At 36.6% G+C, this 19,486-nt stretch overlaps 1 protein-coding gene across 2 annotated transcripts in view; it reads left to right on the top strand.

Moving 5' to 3' along the window:
* Nucleotides 1-19,486, top strand: part of plxna4 (plexin A4) — a 218,628-nt gene that overhangs the window by 35,991 nt on the left and 163,151 nt on the right. For both annotated transcript variants that reach the window (XM_024282545.2, XM_024282535.2), the window contains exon 3: nt 3,770-3,952. In XM_024282545.2, coding sequence (XP_024138313.1) covers nt 3,770-3,952 — 183 coding nt within the window. The remainder of the gene's footprint in view (nt 1-3,769; nt 3,953-19,486) is intronic.

Below are 19,486 nucleotides of genomic sequence, written 5' to 3'. Positions count from 1 at the left end.
ATTATCAGTGACATTAAAGCTGGCTAATAACTGTAATCACCATATGATGAGTGGTAAATTGTTATTAGGAGAAGAAGCACTTTTTGTGCATATTTTAGGGGGCTGATGAAACAAGTTACACAAGTTTCATGAATAAAAAAAGGAACAGATTTTGAAGTTTCCAGTTGTAATCATAATGTCACATTTCGTTGTGATTTCCTTTACTTGGAGAATGTGCCGCCTATGAACCATCATCATGTAGCCCTTTTTTACTCATGTAGTAAATGAGTGGGCTCCTTAAAGAGCAGATCTTTTCATTTTCTCCACTAATCGCATTGAACAACTCTAGCTTTGGTGCGCAGACTCCCTTCTCTTTTCCCCTCAGTCTGTATCTGCTGATCCCACTGCATGGTCCAGAAGAGAGCTCTCTTTGTGCTGCTGCTGGCAGGCAGACACAAGCAGAGAGATGGATACAGCTGAGAGTGACCTGATTCTGCTTCAGTGCCTGGCCTCTGCCCAAATATACATTCTCTGCTCTCTTGTTCCCTTTGTTTTTTGGGGGAAATTCTTCTAATGTTCTGCACATGGAGACCTTTACCTGTTGGACACAAACACACAGATTCCAAAGAAGTCATCTATCATATAGGTTGTTAACGTTACATTATTAAACAATTTTTCAGACGTTTTACAGTCAAATAAGGAAGTCTAAAGCTAAGAAATACTGTAGAAAAAAAAATTATCAGAAACAATTTTGTTTAAAGGGACTAAAATACCCTTTTTCACTTATTGTAAGACAGAAAAAAACCAGTTAAAACAGGAATTCAGACAGAAATGGCTGAGAAAAAACAGCAAATGTTCATTCACCTAGTTTGTAAATGCATTAAACAGGTGGGCTGGAAGAAAGAAAAGTGACAGGGAAAATAATAGAGGCAGTGACAACAGTACCTTACTGGCAGACACTGTCAGGGCCTGGATAGATATTACTTTATATTCTGACTTGGAACGTCTTTGGCATCTCAACTACAAATGTCATGTTTTGGTGGTGGCATAATGAAAATGTGTCTGCTTCCTGAAAGGCACAGCGGCACAAGTATATTTCATTAGATTGCAGAACACAAGAGAGAGGCTGGTGATTGGCAATATTCAGAAATACTACAGCCTGTCAATCACAAGAGATTACAAAACACTTTCACATGTAAACAAAGCAACTTTTTCTTTTCACTTAAACTGCGGCAAATATAAAGTTTAATTATGGATTAAACGAATAAAAATGTCGCCATCTTGTTTATCTTTGTAGAAAAGGCAGTAAATCATCACAGCTCCCAATATTACAAAGTACTCCATTTTCCCTCTGATGGACCTGTTAACCTTTGAACCTGCGCATGATGTGTGTCCTCTGTAACTGATGGTGACATGAAGAGGGTGTTTTCCTTCTGTCACATAAACAAGGGGTAAGATTGAATAGACAGAGGGCTGGTTGCTGTAGAAACCTGCAGTAGAAGGATCGACCTTGGTTCTCATTGGCAAGTGATTTGTCTTGCAGCGAACTGGCGTGCGACTTGGTGGAAAGAGAGCGTGTTCCTGACAGCTGCTCGTTCTGAAAAGGTCATGGGGGGGAAAAGAAAGGAAAAGGTCTTGACAGAAGGAAAGGCTTTAATATTTTTGTTGTGCTCCGTTATTAATCTTTTTGGCAACGCTGCTTTATGTCTTCTTTACATGCTTAAAGGATTAGTCACAACTGCTCTTACGGGTGAATATGGGGGAAAAATGGGCAAACCTGTGGACAGTTCGATTAGGCCGTAGAGCACAAATGTTCTTGTTCAAGGCCCTAAAGTCTTTAGGCTCTACTATTGGTCACTTGAAGTGTTGCCTAAAGTGGATGTATTAACCTAGATTGTCTAATGATGGTAGATCTCCCATTTCCTCTGTGTCTTGATTTAAGGGTCATAATGATAATGGTTGTTATAGTAATGTGTTGTGCTCATATTATGCACTGGCACAATTTATCAGCAATCCCTAGAGTCTCCTATAAGAGGGAAGGAAATTGAAAATTAAGCAAAAACATTTGAGAAGCTGAAAACATTCCATCACTGAAGCTAAAGTTAATTATTCAGAAGCGTTTATTCACACTAAAACCAACAGTTTTGACTGGTTTTTCTTCTCCGTGTGTTCCTACTTCCCTAAATGCTATAAAATTTGTGTCAAACTCTGTTAAATTTCTCCACCTCAAGATTTAACTTCTTGCCATCTGTGCTGCAACATTCACGGAAGCTTTTGTTGAAATAGGCAAAGCGTACCTCAGTCTTTTTTTTGGAAAAATAAAAGCGTGGCGAACATTTATTTTACTTTAAGCTTGTAATACTGTAGATCAATTCACAAACGGGGAATAGTGGAACTCTAACCAATGTAAAGCTGCTGCTTCCTTGGTGTAAAACGAGGAAGAAATTTAAAGTTAACTTTAGAAGAACATTTATTAAAAAAAAATGCATTAACATAATTCTCCTTTTACTGTACAATATGATGAAGTGTTATTAATCCACCATATAGTTGTGTGTAGATCTGGGCGATATGGAAAAAAATTGTATATCACTATATAAATGACATATATCACAATATACCAAAATAAAGGATATTTTCAGTTATTCTCTAAAGAAAAACTGACAAAAATGTCATTACTTACTTTTCTCTTACTTTATTTTTTCCAGTAACATAACTGAATTGTGACATTTTTTAAAAGTGGACAATAACCTCAGGTTTCTTAGTAGGAAAATAAATTGTTGCACAAAAGTTCAGCAATAAGAATAAATAAATAACAACAAGAGAAGAAAAATGGCACAATATACACTATTGTATCGTCATATTGCCCAGCACTACTTGTGTGTATCTCCACATAATAAATGTATTTGTGTAAGCCAGAAAGAAAACACTTAAATACCCCCAGAAATTCATTACATTTTCTTAAAAAAATGCAAAAAATATAAAAATCACTTTTCTGAGCTATCTTTTTTATTGTGCTGTTTGAACTTTTTTAATAGGGTGTTGCAATCCATGACTCTTTTTTTCCAGTGGGTGTGGTTATTTAAGAGCTGCTTTAAAGTTTGAGCTTACAAACTATAAAAAGTATGACCACAATTTATAGAATTAGAAGAGCAGAAAGCGTGTAGTCTGAGAAGTACTGCAAGCAACAAAGCTTAATTTACCACAAAACAGGGATGGAGGACAAAATGCTGCTTTCTGCATAATTTCTTGCATGAACGCTAATTATAACTAGAGAAACATGTCGCATTAAACAAAAGTACTCTTATGCAACTGCAAAAAAGATAACAAAATACTCATTTAGATCTACTGTGTGATTTAGGTTTTATCTGCATTTCGATGTTTATTGCTTTGCTTCTCAGCCCTGATACTGCAGCACTTCTTTTTTTTTATTTCAGTGAGTTCACTTAAAATCACTTCACATTGAATACTTGCTGCACTAGCATTTCAGCAGTTTCTGTTACATTGGGTGGACGGTGGGGAATTGTGCCTGACAGAGCAGCCTCTGGCACCATTAAAGAACTAGTGCCTGACTGCAGTCTTTTTCTCCTTCCTTCAACTCCTCTTTCTTTGCTATGTATTTGCCTTGACCCCGCATGAGGAATATTCAAAGGAGAACTTGAGTCATGGGAGGTTAACCACTAGCTAGTCTGTATCTTTTTATGAAAAAACTTAATCAGATATCACTTTATAATTATCTAATTCATATATTTCAAGCATTCTAATGTGTTTTTTGTTTTTTTTATTGCCACAGCTTCTGACCATTGACGATGACTTTTGTGGCCTTGACATGAATGCACCGCTGGGCGTGTCAGAGATGGTTCGAGGCAAGCCTCTCTTTTCTGATGCCACCGATAAAATGACGTCCGTCATCGCCTACGTCTACAAGAACCACTCACTGGTCTTCGTGGGTACAAAGAGTGGAAAAATCAAGAAGGTAAGGAGATATTTCTGATAAAACATACTAAAATGATTCAATGGAAACCGACATTTGATTTCACTGCGAGAATGTGGGATAAGGCCTGGGAATTGGGATTGCTGGATGAGAGGATGATAGTAGTAGTAAGGCAGATTGACTTTCAGACAAATCAGCTGAGTTGGCTGCATTTGCAGCAGGGAGGTGTGTGTGTGCATCAAGGAGAAGGAATAAATGGTGGATGTCTGTCCTGTTTTGTAGAGAAAATCATGCGTGTGGTTGAGAAAAGGGGATCAGGAGACCCCCTTTGGGGGTTTTATTCCTACAGTCAAGCCTATCTGATTTCTTTAAACATCCTCCACTTCCACTGCACTGTAAATCACACATGCACTGGTACACATCAAGTATCAGGAGTATCTGCTTTACTTTGCCTTCACTTGGGATGTGTATAAAATCCAGTGCCCTCGGGGCAGATTGCAGCACACATCAGCATGTTGCAGAACTTTGCAGACAGCACAGGTCAGCATGCTGCAGAATCAGTTCCACAAAGTTACTCATCCTTTCTTGGGGCAAATTAAAGACGCATATTTAGAGGAATTCTATCAGTGATAAAGCAGTTTATGGTATTTCACTGTAACATTTTAAGAATATTATAGTACTTCACTTCTTCTTTGGTCCCTATGTTTTATCAATTGCATTCTTTTTTTATGTATATTTTTTTGTAATAGAGGTATGGATTTGATGAATTTTTAAAAATAAGGCAAAATGCTTTTAAAACAGAAATAAATGAAGATTACATTTGTACCTGTGATATCACTTTTATTTTTTCATACTTTTGAATACTCTGGAGTTACAGCAGCCAAAAAGTACATAACAAAGAAAAAAAAACTCATAGTTGCACTAGGGTAGAAGTAACACTTTTAGGAAACATTCAGTTTTGCTAATCTAGTTTAGAACAACTAGAATTGTCTTGCTGTGGATCCATTATAGTTTTCCTATTAGATATTTTTGTACTCCTTTTTTTCTACATTTGCTACCATGAAGCAGCACTTCTTAAAGCAAATGGGATGTACCGCTGTAGCTATGTGTGAAAGAACTCTACTTTAACACGTGTGTACCAGATAATATAAAGCCCTAACCGAAACTGATTCAAGGTGCAGCTTGGACTGAGCATGGGTCTGAGAATGCACAAAAAAATTCCATGCACAGAATAGAAGAGGTGAAGGCTTACTGAGAGAATTACAGTAAAGCTGAACTGGACAGATTTTAACTGTGGTGCAGAAGTAAAGGTTACAGAGACAGCAGGAAAGTTCACAGCGTTGTAATGGAAGGTAAAGGGAGAAATATGGAAAAAAAAGAAGCTACTCCAACAAAAACATTCAGTGAAGCATAGTTTTTTTTCTTTTGAGATAGAATCCCTCTGCTTTGTTTTTTCACAATGCATGATAAAAAGAATAGTTAAAGACCCACTCTGATTAGTTTTTAACATGATCTTGTATTTTTCTAATGATAGAGGGCAAATATAAAGAAAATTAAGTTTAGGTTTGTAATACTAAATTTTTCTTTATTCAAATTATATATATATATTGCATATATTTCTTTATTCTAGTAGAGACGTAGACGTTGGTGGATCACTTGCAGTATCCATTTGCAGACGACTAGATACATTGTGTTCTTCGTCAGAGCTGACTCAAAACTGTACAGCAAAATACCTCCAGTATTCCTCGCCATTTTTGTTGCACCGGTAATGTTACGTTGGGGTTGTGAGGGGCTGTTAGCTCGTGAGAGAGCATGTAAACAGATGGATGATGGGGAAATGGAGGCGGGCTTACTCCATGCCAACAGTTCCGCCCACAAATCAGAGGTGAATTTCTGATTAACTCCTGCGAAAACTATGTTACAGAAACAACACAGGGTTTTTGTATTTTAGTGAACATTTATGAAGATTTGTCAGATCATCATTCATTAGTGTTGTTTTTGTGTGTGAAAAATATTTATTAAAAACTAAAACATTTGAAAGAACTTTTTGTTTTAACTAAAAATAGCAAAATATGATTCCATTTGACCAATAAAGTAGGTGTTTAAATACTTATATTTGCAGGGTAGGTTTTTATTTATTTTTTTTGTTTTGGAAGCTTTTATATTCTATTTATTAACAAAACTAAATAGAAAAATTAAATGTAGTAAAACAAACTGGTTCTCAGTTTACCCTAAAGTGAAAAGCCTCACACACACAAAATCAGAAAAGATATATTCATTATTTTTAACGGATAATAAAGAAATCAATAAGTCACTTACTAAAATTCCTTAGTTTAATTGCAAAAAGAGTTTGGTGTTTCTACAAATTATGTGTTATTATAATCTTTTCATGTTTTTGAACCAAATTATGTTTTTCATGATTAAGAAAAATACATTTCCCATTTTTTTTACTAATATATTTGTTAAAAAATATTGTTAATTTGTAGACTTTTCGGCTAATACTTTAATGTGAATAAAGGCAACCTTGTGTTTTTTGTTGCTCAGTTTTTACTGCCGTTTTCCTTGATAATTGATAAAACAACAAAAAGCTGAACTGAAAAACAAACCGAAGACATAATCAAGTCGAAATACAGTGAAAAATCTAGGATTTAAGTGCCTCCACGTACCATACAAAAATAATGAGAAAAGGTGTGTAAACTGGGTTTGTCTAAGACAAAGAACCACTTCAAGCCAAAAGGAGATCAATATTGTGTGTCAACATAGACGTACACACATACTCACACAATGCCATTACATTCCCATCCTCTCCTCCCATGCACACACCTCCCCTCAAATATAATTAACTGTTTACCATTAGATGACATCACAGGCAATAAAAGACAACAACAAGACAATAAAAAGTCTGAGCTGAAGTCCACCTCTTTCATCAGTGACTTTATAACCCCTCTGCTAATGGATGTTGATTTATGCACAATCCTCACATCGCACGTCCTATCGCCTCTCCTTCTTTTGCCATAGACAGTTTGTCTAAATCTTATGCTGCAACGTTATTTATGAACCTCAGACGGAAACGTCACGCTGCTGAATAAATATTAGTCTTACAGTAAAAAGAAGTGGGTGAACTTTAATGAAGTCCTGTGTGGGGGGAGTTTAATGTTGGTGTTTACACGCTCGCGTTTATGACATCATGAAGTTCCGCTGGACAGAGTGCCGAGTGCATAAAAATCATTCTGCTTGTAAAAAAAAGGGTGCAGACTGGGTGGGTGTTTGCGGGTGGGGGTTAGAGTAACCTTTGTTGGGTAAATCATGAGATTTGGTGAACTGCCAGACAGAAAAACCTCTGTAAGTTATGCATTTGCGAGCAGAAGCAACCTGTTTATGCTTATTGATGAAGTCTTTTCTTATATATACGTTTGTTATTGGGGATAACTCGATTTGTTAAATATGCAAAATGGTACAAAAGCTAACATATAAATATGAAACCTATGTTTCTTTGTTTTATATAACAGTTGCACCTTCTTTACTCATTAGCAGAAGCAAAAGTCTATAATCATTTTAAATGACAGATAAGGAAATCTATTTTATTTCAGTCAAATTAAAGTTCAGTTTGTAGTGAAGGACTGTGGTGGATGTCTTTTAGCCATTTTCTCTGAATGTCTTCCTTTAATGCAATCTCAATAAATGGGATAAATCAGTCTCCCATGACGACTAGGACCTGGGTTGTTCAGAAAAGATTGGGTCAAAGAGATGGAGCAATTTTCACCAATTTGTAATTGTACACTTTATACAATTGTTGAAAGAGTTTTAACCCAGCCGAAATGTATTTTATTGCACTGATGGTTAGCTGATTTCTTACCATTATCCTCTCAAACAAAAACTGATGATCCAGAAGGATGATTAAGCCAGATTTAGACATGACATCTGGAGTTAAATCTGTTTTGACTTGATCTGAGTCACCTTTCTTCATAATACTATTGTCGTATATATATGCCGTCTATCTATGAGCATAGCAACCATCTTTTTATACAGGTTTATACACCCCTATTTTCAGTAAATGTATCAAGGTTTTTGATCTTATTAACACACTTCCCAGCCTTCTCCCCCTCTCTCTCTGAATTTCCCATTTTCCTTCATCTCTCCCTCAGTCTGTCCACGGCTGAGTGGAGTTGTTGTGAGAAGTCTTTGATGGCTACCTCCTGCCACTGGAAGAGAATAGGCCATATGGCTTCTCTCAGCCTGTCTGTCGGTCGGTCAGTTGTGTGTTCGCTGATCTGTGATGAAGATGTGAGGGGATGGAGATATGATGGAGATAAAAGACTAGCTGGGTGAGGTTTAAACCCATTTAGTGCAGGTCAATAAACTGAAGCAAGTCAAGGGGAAAGATGTGACCCCCCATGTGGGCTTTGGTTATAAAAAAACATAGGCAAGAAAGAGAGATGTTTATGTGGATGCAAATTTATGACAAATTGAAAATGATTGGGTGTCTTGAGAAATAATGCATGTATCAGCCGGTCAGTTATGTAAATAGGGTTTTGGTTTGAGAGGTAGACTGAAGGATGAGTGAGAAAGAAAGAAGTCTGAAGAAACGAGAGTGAAGAGATTAGACTGAAAACCACCTGCGGAGGTGCTAATGCATCTCCCCTCAGTCCATCCCAATGGGGTAGCACTAGCGCTCAATACAATGAGCAGTTAACCTTGAACTTAACATCGGGACAAAAAGAGCAAGGTGAAACATCTCGAACGGAGTTTCTGAGTTACAGATTCTGCCAGTTTTACCAGACAAAACCCAGCTCATGAAAAATAAACACATCATTTTACGTTTTATCAAAGACGTAGAACAGAACTGTAGCACAATAGAAGAAGTTATGCTCTTAAAATAACTCACGATGGAGGAAATCCTCAACGCCTCAAAAATTTGCATAATGTGAACCACAATATAGCAAGAGATCAATGTACTTTAAGTTAGTATTTGTTCCCATATGGATAGGAAAATGTGGAGAAAACGTAAAAAAGAAGAAATATTCGGGAATATGGGTAAAAAATACAAAGATAGTTTTTTGTGTTTTATACCTTTAAGGTATACCCATGGAACACCAGTTTGACCACTATGCTAATTCCTTCTCATACCTGGTTCCACTTAAAACTCCAAACAAGTACAACAGTGTAGTAGGGTTCACTCCTATTAGCTGCGAGATCAGTCGTGGTTTTTACTGCACCACTTTTCTGTTTTTGAGTCCAGGTGGTGGTACAGTGGCTTCTACAAGGTGGGTCAACAACTAGTGCCTGGTAACATCACCAGAGTGATCATAACTACTCAAAAGAGCCGTACTTTTGGGCCAGATGCTGGCATAGTACCAACTCATGCTCTATGAGTAGGACATTTATCCTCAGCCATGAGGTGGTCAAGATGGGTGACAAAACCCTGAACTGCTTATGTTTTTGCTGAGAATCTGAAGGTCAAATTCAACCTTAAAAGTCCACTCTTCCTGGCTATCTGATCTCTTTTTCCATCATTGTTTGGTATAATTCTTTCACTGAGTTATTGTCTCACTGACCACTCTGGCAGTCAAATAACTGTATAAAAAGTTCTTCGGTGATGAGAGGGCTTTTTATTGCTTTGGATCAGTCTCATCTTTTTTCTGGGCTGATTGTGTCCTTGTTGAGGAAGCCTGTGTGCTTCTGTGTGTGTGTGCTTGATGGGTTGGTTAGCCCCAGATGCAGATTATTGAAATGGGCTGAGCTGAGCCGTGGTCAGTGGAGCAGAGGATTAACTGCTTAAAGTTAATGATGAAATATGTTTTAGGACAGGCAGCCATCGTGCGAGTGTGTGTGGACAGTGGTTTATGATTATAGCTAGTTGTATTGACACTTTGAGTGTGTTGTTGCTCCCACACCAGCTTTTGCAGCTCGAGTTGCCATGGTAGCATAGTCTGCTCTGTATGAATAAGATAGAATGTATATGGAAAACACACACATTCACTTGAGAGAGCATGTTACAAAACACTTCTCAAGTTCCAGCTCTGCAAAAACAGTCGACATATTATGCTGATAAATTCCACTGGGTGAACAAGAGGATAAATCTGGATCCTCTGACCAGATTTAACAAACACATGCTTTTTTTCTTGCTGGAAGGACTATTGTTCGAATTCTAAGCTTTGCTTTGCTAAATTGTTCTAGAAATTAATGTATTAAGAAGAGTCAATCAGAAGCCTAGATAGCCATGTCTTTTTAAATTATTTTCTCAGCTTTTCTCTTAGAGCATTGTTTCTAATGGAATGTCTCTTAACTAAATTTAGTGGTTTGGGGAGAAGAAAGCGATTGCCATGCATGTGTTAACAAAAAGCCAAGTTGTTAGTCAAATTGAATCAACCTATGCCACTATAAAATCGTTTCAAAGTGAAATAAATGAATTTTAATCGATTTGGGAAAATACCATTTGGATTTAGGCACAGTTGGATTATTTTACTGAAGTGTAAAAACAACCAAGTTCCATCACAGCAAAAAATGATCAAGCCATTATTACAGTCCAATGTGTAGAAACACATTGAATTTTACAGACATGGGACGATAGAGTGTGTAAATGTTCTAAATGTGTTCCAAACAACAGTTGGCTGAACTTTATGAAACTGAAATGTGAGTGAATTTGCCAACAATTCTTGTTTACTTGTTTGTTTGTACACACATTTAATTTACACTTGATTATCTTGCAAGAAATTCATAGAATCTGAAAAACTGTTCAGGACCCAGGTATTTTTTTCTGGTTGAATCTTTGGCTAATGATGCCCTGGAAATGAAAATGCATTGATATTTTAGATGATTTACCAAGTAAATTTACATTTCACTGAAGGATTGTGGGTATTTTGCTTTATATTAGCTAATATCATACATTTAGTTCAGATAGTTGGTTAAACTGCAGACACAAATCAGTGGAGTGGGGGTATTTTGGTAGTTATTGGAATCAAATGGATTGCATCCACTGGTTTTTGCCTCTGTTGTGGATATGAAGGGAAGACTGGGCTAGATGAGCTGGAAGACAAATTGTCTTCTGTAGTAACAGAAAAAAAATGAGAGAACTGCTGCTTCATCTGTATATATGGAGGATTCTGTTTGCTGGCAGCTACTCGTGTATTTTTTTTTTTTCAAACATTCTTTAGCTCATGTTTTATTTTTGACTTAAGTATATTCAGGAGACAGATTTAAACATTTTAATTGCCTTAAATTGAGTAATTCCTGCTCATCTACTTAAGATGTATGTTTAGAAAATAATGCAAAAAATTGAAATAGCTGACGAATTCAGATGCAGCGCAAATGGAGAATCAATTAATGAAAAATAAGAGGTTCAACAAACTACCTTCCTATAAATTAGGAACCTGAAACCTATTAATGTAATTTAAATATAATGAGGATAACAAAATACAGGTAGTTGTACATCAAAGTACAACCTTTTCAATGGGGATAGAAGTCCATTTCTTTAAATGGAAAAAGAAAATAGGATTTTAGCCTTTAATGACTAACTCTCTTACCTGAAGCATGACACAGAAATGAGAAGACTTACACCTTGGATTTCTTGCTTTGGTGGTTATAGAGAATGAAAATGAGATGGAGAGGTTTTCAGTGTGCTCACGATGTTGGAACAGAACCATAGATATGAGGATAGTATCCCCGTGTGTTGCTACAAAGGTGAATATACACACACAGTAAAGCTAATGGAGTACAGAGGTGGGTGCAGTCACAGCTCAAGTAAGGGTTAAATAGACCGAAAGAAAAGAAAATGAGGAAAGACGTTGGATAAATGAGAAGGAGCTGCGGTGAATTGATAAACATGTCCTCCAGACGGTAACAGAGTTTACCTGTGCTCAACCATGGGTTGATGGTTGATAAATAAAAGAAGCATCCTTTACTGGACTGGACACATTTGGTTAGCGTAAAATGAACCAGAGTTCGTTTCACCCGATAATCCAGAACTAATTTTCAGTCTGAAAACACCCAAGCGGACCCTCATCTAGAACCAGGATCCGACGCAACTTTCAGGTCCAGACCAATGGACTTTTCCAGTCTGAAAACACCTTTTGTACATACATTGTAAAAATTATATAAAAGGTGCACAAACTAGTCTGTCACAAATGACATTCTCTTGTGCGTTCAGCCTTCCTGACTGTCACTTGTTCAGATTTGTAAAAGTTAAAAATAGCTTTTCAAGTTATGCATGCCACTTTGGTTCATGTCTGCAGCTACCACTGGGATAATTTGTCCTAATGGCCTTTTTCTAGTGTTTCTTTATAATTAATGAGTTCTTAGGAGATGAGCCGACCTGCAGATGTATGCATGTTCCTGCACACACCCACATCAAGGTGACTTGCTCCTTTACCATGCTTACGGTAACACATAAACATGCAGACAGAGACGGAGCCAGTCAAAACATTTTTTTTAATTTGCACACCAGTATTTTAAGCCTTTTATGCATTCATACACCTGTCTTTCCTGGGATGTAAAGCAGCAGGGGTTGCTGAAGAGCTGCTGAAAGACTGAAAAAGGACAAAATTGACAAGCAAGATGGAAGGAAGCTACAGAAATGAAGAGCATGTCAAGAAAAGGTGAAAGTGGTGATATGGAGCTTGATGCTTTTTTCCCTTCTTTCTTATAAGCCTGCTCCTACTGAGAAGAACATCAGTATGAGGTGGTCTATTGAGCTGTGAGTGATTCAAGTGGCCATTTCTCAACAGTGTATTTGTGGATTTAAAAGGCTTATAGCAGCTGAGAAGTTAAGTCAAAATACCAAACTGGATGTTGCAGGCTCTGGGTTACTGTAGGGTTAACTTTAAAGAAAGATGAGTCAGTGTGTGTAAACCCTTGATGCAAAACTGAAGTGAGCTCATCTTTTTTTTAAGACATTAAATCAGCCTTGAAAACGAGAGGCTCAGAAGTGGAACTACCTGCTGTCGAAAGCATAAATTCATGCGGTTCATTTTGAATCGAGACATTTTTAAATGCCTCCTCCATATTGAACCCATCCCTGACTTCATTGTCCTTTGGTTAATGGTTTACAGGGTGACGACGAAGAACAATCAAACAGATTCACACTTAGAGAATTACCTTTTAAAGGTTGCTTTTGAATACAAATTACAGTTCCAAACTTATATTTCATCTTCTGATGACTTGCTTAGAGAAAATTAAATAAATGAGGCTCAATTTTTTGTTGCATTAAAAAAATTGCTGAATTTTCACATTTTCTCTGCTATGTTGCATTATTTAGTACTATATGTATTGTCTGAATGTCGTTGATAAATGAGTTAATTTGCTTTTCATTCCCCTACTGATAACTCATTAAAAGCAATTATATATATATTTTCAAGATAATCTCCATTCTTTGTATTCATAAAAGATCAAAATCCTCTTCTTTTTCTCACCTCTGTTTGGTGTCCTTTCTTTATGATGTCCTTCCTTTTTATGATTTATGGCTGAATCTTTGCAACTATGGAGAACACACCTCTGCAGATTATCCCTATGCCTCTGCCGCTCCTCTCGCTACCTCTTTCCCCACATGCCTGAAACCAATCATTGCACACCGCTGGTCTCTCGGGATAACTAGTGCCCCCATGCACCTCATCCTATTCCTCTACCTTTGCTTTTATTCTGAATCTGTCTTACTGTCTTTCTGTCTCTGTAGAGGATTGTTTGTCTCTAAACTGGGTCATTTTTTCTGCAGTAAATGCTAGTAGTAAGTCAGAAAGAGGCTGCTATGTTTTAACTATAGAGGAAGTTTCTTAGATTACACTAGTGGTTTATTCCTTTGTTTTTATGTTGAGTATTCAGCTAATATGTGAATGAATCCTTTCTTTTCTTAAAACATTTATTTACTTGGTAACAATAGCTTCTTGTCATTTTTCGTTTCATTCTTCCCATTTTAAAAGGAATTTATTGCTCCATCTGTGTCTTTAAGCTCCTTGTTACCTTGACTCAACATTTAGCAGATGCTTGTGTCCTTCTTCTCCTTTGTGATAACCTTCTAAAGTGGTTTGTTTCAACAAGGTACGTTTGGCCTCAGTGGGTTCAAGTGTGCTTCAGGTACAATTGCCTTGTATTTATTTTGACTGGTGAACATAATCAAGTCAGAGGGTGAATGAAGGATAAGGAGCAGAGATAAAGTAGTGATAGTAAAGACAAAATAATCAAGACAATTTAAGCATTTCAGCAGAGAAATGCATTATTCTACAACTGTTCTTTGATTCTCTTTCACCCACTTTCTTTACCCTTAGTTATCTTCACTGTGATTCTTAGAAATATGACATTTTAAGCAGGAATATTAGCCTTTCCACGGTTTGAAGGCATACATTTTTTCCTTCTGTCTGCACATTATAGCAATTGCAAGTCTACACTCAGGCACCCTTATTTTTAAGAAATGTGACAGGATTTATTCTAATGAACTAACTGCCTCTGGCTAAATACCCCAAAAGTCACCAAACTAAAGGCTTTTTGTCATTTTTGTAAAAGTCCAAAGGTGAGAAACTTCTACAGAAATATTTTACTCTACTATAATTTCCAAGCACATCCAACAGTTTTATAGGTGACCTCTAGTACTAGTATCTCACTATAGTCCTGAATGTTTTTATTGATAGTTCAGTTGTTAGGGAAAAAGAATGTTGTCAAAAATGTTGATTTTTAAGTTGAATAAAATTTAAAAAAAAAAACCATTTTATTGGGTAAAAACAGGTAGGTTTTGCTTTAAAGGCTGTACTACAGTAATCAAAGGCAATACTAGTTATTACTAGGTTATTACAACATTTCTTGCCATTGTGTCACTGGCCACCAAAAGCTGAGTCCAGTCACTTCAGAGATGTCAGGGCTGTGAATGCTGACACGAGTTTGTGTCTCCAGGCGTGCTTTAGTGTTTTTGTGTCAAGAGTACCTGTCCAAATCATCTAAAAACCAGCACCATAGATATTTTTATCCTTTTCTTCATGTCCTTGATTCCTGACACTGGAGCACCCTGGGAAATTTCACTTCCAAGGACACTGTGATGTGCACACCACCCTCAAAGCCCATTTCTTCTCCTTTTTTTTTTCTTTCTTCCGGTTTCATTGTTGACTAAAACCCAATGTAGCATTTCATCTGCTACACTCCTCCCTGGAGATGAAGAAGAGTCTTTGCTCCCCATAAGTAATCAACCTTTCCCCTTTGATTATAGTTGAGCCCTATTACAGAAGGAAGACGCAAACAAAACTTGAATTTCCATTTAAGTGTAAAATCAATAATATGGATTTTCTTCAAAAATAAATTGAAAGATTGGAAAAACTTTTGACAAATGTTTGGCAAACATTTAAATCTTATATCAAATTTAAATACAAATTTTCGTACGTTTGTGCTGTTTGGCTAACAAAGCCACGAGAGATCCAACATGGCACGTGGCTGTGGCTGTTCCATCTGGTTTGGCTCTCCAGATCCCTCCTTGTTAGGGCATTATTGTCGTTTAGTCTCAGTTGCCCGCTTCTACAACTGGCAAACTAATCAAACAACTGCCATCTTCTCCTTCTGTCCCCATCATCTCTGTTTGGCCTTCATCCATTGTAACAGCTTAACTGTCAGCTTCATGTCCAGTCCTGTAAGCTTTGTAGCAACATAAAACCACTTTCACTTCTCAGAAATGTAAAGCCCAAAATGTTTCTGAGCAAGAAACGCTGTTAATAAAACATTTCAACTTGTAAAAGTTTTCTATTTTTCAGCGTTCAGCTATACTTGTTCCCCACCATGTATCATACGCTTTTATAGGTGGATGCTGTCTTTCTCTGTTTACCCTCACAAGTGTCATGTGTTGTGATACAATGCCCTGCAGTTTAGACTCTAATTCCCAGTCAGCTTAGCACACTACAGATGTAACTGTGTGTTAGAATGTGTTGGCAGGCACCCTGCTTCATACAGCGTGGGCTGCAGACTTGGCCAAGGAAGACACACACCAAGGGAGACACGTTTTGAAATAGAAACGTCAGCCACACTCAGTCACATCCAGACGGATGCAAAAACAAGACGGCAGGGATATTGTTGTGGGATTTCTCTTGATGCATTAGGAATGATCAGTCACAGGTACACGGATAGTGAGATTTATCGTGCTTGTTGCCCAAAAAAAGAGTCTGAAACAGCATAAAAAAATATATACTCACACTCTGTTATAAACATTTTTCAAAATGTTACCTCTTTATATATTTATAAATGACCAAAAAACACATTTTGCTATTAAATACTTTTTTTCCCCAACAAAATATCATAAGACTGACTCAAAACACGAGACTGACTTCTTCCAGATTGACTTTTCCAACTGTGTAGACATTCCACTTACCAAAAACAGTAATGCCTAGAGTACAGTACTGCAACAACCTGCATATTATTCAGATTTCACAAAAAAATAACAAATTAGATGGTTATTATTATGTGAAACTGACAGCCAAAAGCCAGTCCATTGTAAATGAATTTCTATTCTGTCAAAAAATCATTTAAAAAATGAGATTCTATAACAAATGTACAAATTTTAGGAATTTCGTTAGGGATTCCCTTCATTTACCTCACTTTTATCAGAAATAAGTAGTAGGGATGCAAAGATCAACTTTCTCCACTCTTCAGTTCAAACCTACCAGTGCAGTACGATTTGATTAAGTGATGTAACACAAATAAATACATTAACAAGCTTGGTTTTAAACTGAGACGTGTGGCACCCCTGATATTTACTAGACTTCTTAGCTTTTTTACTAACTTTTAATCTTTTATTAATACATACTTCCTGTTTTTCTAAACTGTTAGACCTGTATCACAATTTTAAAACTTCCTTTAAGGTATTTATAGTCCCTTTACCGGTTGAAGATGACTCAAGATGAAGTTAAGTGGCCTCTATCTCTTTCCCACATGAGTCACAATATATTGGAAAGTAAGTAAAGAAACATTAATTAACTGCGTAGATCCGTGGTTGTGGTTTGAGCTCCCGTCAGTGAAAAGTTTTGCAGTTGTAAAGTCACTCTAATTGGTAAGCTAACCATAACTTTCACAGCTTTGACATAAACACAAGAATGTGCTCATATGCCCACATTAACCACACTCAGACACTTTAATTCCTCATGTTAAATGGCCTCTAATTGTCTTCATCAAGGGGATTATGCATAATTGATTTATGGACAAGGAGTGAAATTACTCATCAGCAGAGAGACTATGGCATTTTGTCTTCACACTGAAATGTGCAGAACTGTATTCTAGGTTAATAGATGGGGTGTACTTCTGCTCCAGGCTATCTATACAGAGTGTCCTAATGTATTCCAATTCACTAAATATATGTTTAAATCCATGACAAATGACAAAATTGGTTAACTTTTATTACAGTTTTTTGCCTTGCTGGATAGCACTTTAAAGTAGAAATGGATTTTTTAGTTTAAGAAATGTACTTCTTTATAGTAGCGGGCTGGGTTATAGCTTAGAAATCTATTCACACTCTTAAACGTCATTTTAGAATAAAATACCAACAAAAAACAGATATGTTACATTTCCTTAAAGTCCCACTCTGATTATATTTGTATATATTGTACAATGGTTACAAGTGGTCTCTGTCATTTTCTAGAATATAGTTTCTGCAGAGTGGCAGGAGGTTTATCAGGAATTTGGGACAGTCAGGCATAGAAGTAAGCCACTGTTGATATCCCATTATCCCTTGGTTTACACTCTCTTCCGCTAGCTTACATGCCCTCATAATCCCAGGCTAACATTAATAAAAATGCAAAAATGTTGAGTAATATCAGAGCAATCCAGTCATACATTTTTTTTGCCAGATTCCAGCTCTAACGAGGAAAGAAAAGACGTAAATGTATTTATTTGTCTGCAAGTAGATGCATCAGAATGGAGTGAAGACTTTGCTGAGAGCTTTTTCCAGCTATATTTTATTAATCTACTTCTGATTCACCACAGTACAAATAAAGAAATACCCCAAAATGTAATTTTAAGCTTAAACTATTTTATATGTATATATATGTCCTCCATCATGAGAAAAATGCTACAAAAACATGTTTAAAACACCCAGTTTTAATTGGGGTGAGTATTTAGGAAGGTAGTTTCCCGCATGACTCCAAATGAGTTGTAAGGAACTTCTGCATCAATTCCCAATAAGGGAATGTGTGTTTGATTTCTAGTTTGCTATTTTGCAGTGAACTGACAGAATTTCCTTCATTAATTAATTCAATTTTTATTTATATAGCCTGATATCAAAGGAATTTTGCCTCATTGGGCTTCATGCAGGTAATTTTACAGATGCAGAAAATTATTCATAAAATATGAACAATATTTCAAAACTAACAGACTAAATAAATAAAACTTGCCCGCATGATCTCACAGTTGACATTGTCTTTCTACGAGGCCATAATATGGTCCTGATAAATTTACAACTTTAGGCTCTATGGACAATTGGAAGAATGAAACACTACATTCAGTATGTTTGAGAATCTGTCTCTTATATTTTTCAATATTATAACTAAGTGTGGTATATTTGCACTCTGGAATTTGGCCACAGGAGCCGCCTCATTCGTCAGCTTCATGTATGTCTCAACCTTTGAGCGAACAGTGCTCATGTATTTGCCTAACAAAATAACTGCAACCTAAATTTAAGAACTACTAAAACTGTGAAAGTAGTCTCTTGTTTGCAGTTTTTTGTATATTTGGTTTTCCACTGATTGAAGTATTTATGCGCGTTGATGAATAAACTGTCTCTGTATACTTGTTTTAAAAAAAAAAAACAAAAAAAACAGAAATGTTGAAAGAATGCTGGGAAATTGTTCAATTTTTTAAACGGTAAACCACAGACAGCAATCAGCGTATTTCTTCCCAGCTCCGCAGCAGCGTGTTTGTTTGCAGATGTGGTTGTTAACTGCCACAGAAATCTGAGCCAGCTCAGAAGCCCAACTCATCAAATGTGATTCATTGTGGGAGCTCACAGTAGTGAAAATAATACGTCTACCTTGCAATTAATATGGCACATCAGTTTTCTCAATTAGATTTTTTTTTTTTTTAAGTCCACCTGTTGAAAAACAGATGCATTCTGAAAGTTAAAGCATATATTCCATTGAATTAATAGCACAGTGTTGGCAGAACTACAACAGTCATGTGGTGGAACTCTGTTGCCGGGCAAATATTTATCCATCGCCATAGGATGTAATGAGCTGCAATAGATGGGAGAGCACAGTCGGTTTGACAGTCTGTACATGTTAGAAAACTAAAAAACATGACTAGTATTTTTTTTTATTCATTAAAAACATGCATATGCAACAAGACCTCCTCTATCTGTGAAGCTTTCATAATTAACATGCATTAAGGAACATTCTTTGTCATATTTTCTTTAACTGTCAGATTTCTGCTTTCTTCCTGCTCTCTTATTCTCATGTACGTCCCTAATCCATTCAGCTTTTAAATTAAAAACATAATTTTCCAAGCTAATATGGCCCAATGTGCAGCATCTATAGGTGCCATATGACCAAACACCACAATTTTACCATCTAGTGGGGGCAATAAATGTCAGCCCCATCCTGGTGCTCCAGTCGTTGCACTGGAATGCTG

The sequence above is a fragment of the Oryzias melastigma genome, linkage group LG23 (genome assembly GCF_002922805.2).
Source record: "Oryzias melastigma strain HK-1 linkage group LG23, ASM292280v2, whole genome shotgun sequence".
Classification (NCBI taxonomy): domain Eukaryota; kingdom Metazoa; phylum Chordata; class Actinopteri; order Beloniformes; family Adrianichthyidae; genus Oryzias; species Oryzias melastigma.
Note: the sequence above shows the minus strand (reverse complement) of the source record. Positions and strands in the feature narration are given on the sequence as shown.